Source organism: Penaeus vannamei, chromosome 5, assembly GCF_042767895.1.
Source record: "Penaeus vannamei isolate JL-2024 chromosome 5, ASM4276789v1, whole genome shotgun sequence".
Classification (NCBI taxonomy): domain Eukaryota; kingdom Metazoa; phylum Arthropoda; class Malacostraca; order Decapoda; family Penaeidae; genus Penaeus; species Penaeus vannamei.
This window is the reverse complement of record NC_091553.1, coordinates 15,708,823-15,713,822: the sequence shown is the minus strand read 5'-3', so window position 1 is coordinate 15,713,822 and position 5,000 is coordinate 15,708,823. Positions and strand designations below refer to the sequence as shown.

At 35.8% G+C, this 5,000-nt stretch overlaps 1 protein-coding gene across 2 annotated transcripts in view; it reads left to right on the top strand.

The window, feature by feature from the left end:
* Positions 1–1,784: 1,784 nt before the first annotated feature.
* LOC113820159 (glycoprotein-N-acetylgalactosamine 3-beta-galactosyltransferase 1) overlaps positions 1,785–5,000 on the top strand; it is a 15,709-nt gene continuing 12,493 nt past the window's right edge. For both annotated transcript variants that reach the window (XM_070121916.1, XM_070121915.1), the window contains exons 1-2: positions 1,785–1,898; positions 4,291–4,429. In XM_070121916.1, coding sequence (XP_069978017.1) covers positions 1,883–1,898; positions 4,291–4,429 — 155 coding nt within the window. In that variant the 5' untranslated portion in view covers positions 1,785–1,882. The remainder of the gene's footprint in view (positions 1,899–4,290; positions 4,430–5,000) is intronic.

Below are 5,000 nucleotides of genomic sequence, written 5' to 3'. Positions count from 1 at the left end.
GTTGTCTGTTATCCTTATTTGTATTTTCGCGTCGTCTGCAAACATACTCAGATAACTACCTGGGCTTATGTTTGACGCTAAATTATTGACGAAAATAGTCAACATAATCGGCACCAAGACCGATCCTGGTTACTCGTTGCCATATAGAATGCGTCCCTCTAATTACTGTACTGTTATGAAGAAATTCCATCCATTCAAGGAATTTGCCTTTCACTCCACCTATGTGCTTTGCGATAGTAGTCTTCTATGCGACTTCTTATCAAAAGCCTTTTAAAAGTCCATGTACACACAATCCATCCAACCGTCTCTTTCTTGTAGTATTTCTGATACTCTATCATAAAAACAGAGATTTGCTACACACGACCTTCTTTAAAACTAAATTGTTTAGTTGATATACTTTTGTGTTTTTCAAGTACTTCAGCCCAATTATTCTTCATTATCCTTTCTAACAATTTGCACACTGCACTAGTTAACGAAACTGGTTTATAATTTAGTGTTTTGTTTGTCACTGCTCTTAAATAAGGGTGTAACTTTGGCGAGTTTCCATTTTTTTTTTTTTGGGGGGGGGGGCAGTTTCTCTTCTCTCAGTGAATTTTAGAATATTAACAATAAAGGAGTACATAGTTCTTCGGCACGATCTCTAAGACCCCAGTTAGAAATTTCATCTGGTCCCTCTGCTTTGGCTTTGTCTAATCCTTGTAGCAGAATTTTTATGTCATTCTTTTTGAGTGTGATTTCTTCGATGTTCTTTACGTTTGTACGGGTATTTGCCAAATCAGAGTATGGGTCCTAAACAAACAATTTTTCACACATTTTTTCCGCATTAGTATAAGCAATATTATTGTCTTTGGTGACGCTAATTTGATCTCTATTTTTAGTTTTATTATTTAGTTTTATATATATATATATATGTATGTATATATGTATACACATATATACATATGTATGTATGCATATATATGTATACATATATATACATATATGTATACCTATATATACATATATATGTATACCTATATATACATATAGATGTATACATATATATATATATATATATATATATATATATATATATATATATATATGTATACCTATATATACATATATATGTATACCTATATATGCATATATATGTATACATTTATATACATATATATGTATACATATATATACATATATATGTATACATATATATATATATATATATATATATATATATATATATACACACACATGTATGTATATATAGTTGAAGAAGTGCTTTGGCTGACTTAAGCATTTGATGATTGTCTCATGTTCAAAGTCTAATTTCGCCTCCAGCGTGGTTTGCGTACACTCATTTCTTCTCCTTTGAATCTTTCTCTCATTTTCTTGCATTTGTCAGTGAACCATTTCTGACCATTTCTTATTTCAGTTTTGAATTTTTATTTATTTTTTCTATTCCTTTATTATAGACCTGAAAATTTTGATATTGAACATCAAGGTTCTCGTCGCCCTTAAGACTTCTATAATCACCTCTCTTGTATTTGTAGTTTGCATTTCTTTCCCTACAATGAGTTTTTTCCTGTAGCAGACAGTATTTTAGTTTAATCACTACAAGTTCGCTTTTGCCTGAAGGAGGACAGTGTGTGTGTGTGTGTGTGTGTGTGTGTGTGTGTGTGTGTGTGTGTGTGTGTGTGTGTGTGTGTGTGTGTGTGTGTGTGTGTGTGTGTGTGTGTGTGTGTGCTCATTTTCAACGACTAGCGAAGTAATTGCACCACTTATGTCGCACTACAACTTACCATGCCTTATTTACATGTGGTGCAGGTGCACGACGTTGAGCGAGTTCAGTTTAATAGCTTTCGTCCGTTGAGGAGAACCCGTCCCTCGCTGAGAAACGACTATGGTTTATTTCGGAAGTAAGGATATTTGATATGGTGTGTGTACAATTGTGGTTGCCAGTCATACAAGCTGGAATATTATTTCGTTACAGAAAATGTCCAAATTTGGATTTACATTTTGCAGTTTTACATACGTGGCGTAAGCAATGTCATATACATGATAAAAAGAGCTGAGGTAAACCGTTTTCATATGGAGTATTTGCTTCTGTTACCATTACAGCATACCGTGAATGCCAATTTGTTCTTTGTGCCATAATAACAATACTTACCACCGATATCACTGAAAATAAATTGTAATATCCAAGTAAAGGATTTTAAGGTATATGATAGGCGCATATCATACGCATACCCACATGTAAAAGCCATTTCTTTATTTTTTCCTTTTTTCTGCCATGTTTAGAAATCTTTTTTGAAACAGCTACAGGTGCCTGTGTTATGTTTTTTTTTGTGTGTGTGTGTTCGAAATCACTTGTTCTACTTAAACACCTACGTGCATTTCTCTAAGAAAATCGCCATTAATAATTCCTGCCATCTGAAGCTCATAAAAAAGTGTAATAGCTGAGTATGCGATCAATTAAAAGGCGTTACCTTAAGATAGAAGTAACTATTAAAATTATCTCTATAACTGAGTCAGACCTTGGAATACTTCTCATTTCATATTTTAATCGTTTACAACATATACAACCACCTCACGGACTCTGATCAAATGATTGCGCCAGTTAATGAGGTTAACATATTTCGATTTTTACATCCTAGTTCTGATGAAATGATTGCGCCAGTGAGCGAGCGTCATGCATGATTCGTAAGGCACGAGTTGCAATCACAAACCCGTCACCACAGCGCGATTTTCGACTGGCTCTGTTTATGACTCCTAGTGGAAGTGTACATTTGCTAAACATATTTCAGAATCGGTTACGGTATATCTACATATGTTACTGTTTTCAATTATTTGTATTAAAATCTGTTTATTTCATTGCACGTTTTTCCTCACATTGGCCGAGCTAACGAACATGTTTAAGCCACAAACCAGTGGATGCCTTGATGTCGAATAGATAGCTGATCTGTACTTTTGCTTTTAGCTGCAAAAGTACATGACTTTTTTCCGAGACTTCCGTGTGATTAGACGGGAAAATGCAGCCTTTAATGTGGGTGTATTAGAGTCATTTCCCGATGTGTTATATTTGCCATCCATTCTGTAGAAATAAAATTTCGCCGAAAAAAGAAGCGTTAGGAAAGAAGATACCTTTAAATAACCACGATTAGCTTTTTTGAGTGATCACTAGAAGGATGGCCCGCAGATGTGGTAGGAAGGCGTAGTATGGACCAAGAACTCCATCCTGGAAAAGACCAATCGTAAATGTTATTGGGAAGGGAATGGCAAAAAAGGAGCGTTGGGGTATCCAAAGGGCTCATCGGCCCTTTGGTACTGACGCAAAAACAAGAACCTTCCAAGGCTGTGGGATGTCCAGGGAAAGCGCCTCAGAAGGCCAAAGACAACAAGCTGAGTGGAAGGAATGCCATTGCCATGAGTACTATAAAAGTAGTGCAGCAATGAAATGGGACCGTTTACGATGAAATGAAATCAGAAATAAAAAAAGTTTGGTGGAGAAATCCCCAGTGAGCAAAAGCACACCCACACAGACACATGCATACGCAGTGGCACATATACGAAGATACATAAACAAATACACTCTCTCTCTCTCTCTCTCTCTCTCACACACACACACACACACGTATATATATATATATATATATATATATATATATATATATATATATATATATATATATATATATATATATATATATATATATATATATACATATATATGTGTGTGTGTGTGTGTTATGTCTACATTTGTATTATTTACATAACCTGGTGTCAATGGCTAGATCCTGTTCCTTGCTCAGCGGCGCAGTGTCCTCCTCATTGTGTGTGCATGTGCGTATGTGTAGCAAGTCCATTGTTGAATTTCATATTAAGCTCTATTCCCTGAGATATAATTTCATATTCATAGCATACGTATGTGAAGCCTGAGTCAAGTGTTTTTGCTGGTGTTTTTTTAATAATAATAAAGAGTTTTTATATCAATATTCGTAATCGCTATTTCCTGGGGCATAATTTCATATTCATAGCATACTTATGAGAAACCTGAGGTAAGTGATTTTTTTTTCTTTTTACTAATGCAGAATGTGTATATCAGTATTCATATTAGTGTTGATATCGATGTTTAGTTTGATGATTTCATTTTTATGGAAACAATAATACCTTTCAAAACACAACATTCAAGGAACCATTAAAACCCTGAACTAAGAAATTTGAAAATAAATGATTATATTGTATCTCAGCTTTTGTTACAATGACGATGTTACTTATGGAGAAATAATATTGTGTGTTATTGTATCATAGGACCTTTACCACGAACACAGAAGGCTCTGAGAGTGGTGATGTTCTTTATACTTCTAGCAACAGGGCTCTTAGTGATGAACATCCATGCACATATCAAGCATGTAACATATAGCAAAAAAGCGCTCTTCGGAAATACCAGGTACGAGCTTTTCAAATATGTCGTCCTGTGGCTGTTGTGTTAGGGGTGGTTCACAGTTCTCAGCATTTCCACAAGTGTACAAAACATAAGCTACATTTTTTTTTAGGTAGCAAAAAAGGAGCGTTGGGGTATCCAAAGGGCTCATCGGCCCTTTGGTACTGACGCAAAAACAAGAACCTTCCAAGGCTTCGGGATGTCCAGTGAAAGCGCCTCAGAAGCCCAAAGACAACAAGCTGATTGGAAGGAATGCCATAGCCATGAGTACTATAAAGTAGTGCAGCAATGAAATGGGACCGTTTACGATAAAATGAATTCAGAAATTTAAAAAAGTTCTGTGGAGAAATCCCCAGTGAGCAAAAGCACACCCACACAGCCTCCCCCCCCTTAAAAAGCGTACATATAAAATGTTGACGTTCACGAAGGTGGTTCTAACGATCGAGTTTTTTTTTTTTGGGGGGGGGGGCAGCAACAGTCCTTAACCCCCCCCCCCCGGGCGTACGGTTTGTGAAAATGTTGAAAATTGTGAACCACCCTTTAGTGATTTCATGGAGCGTGCTTGAGTGATATATAA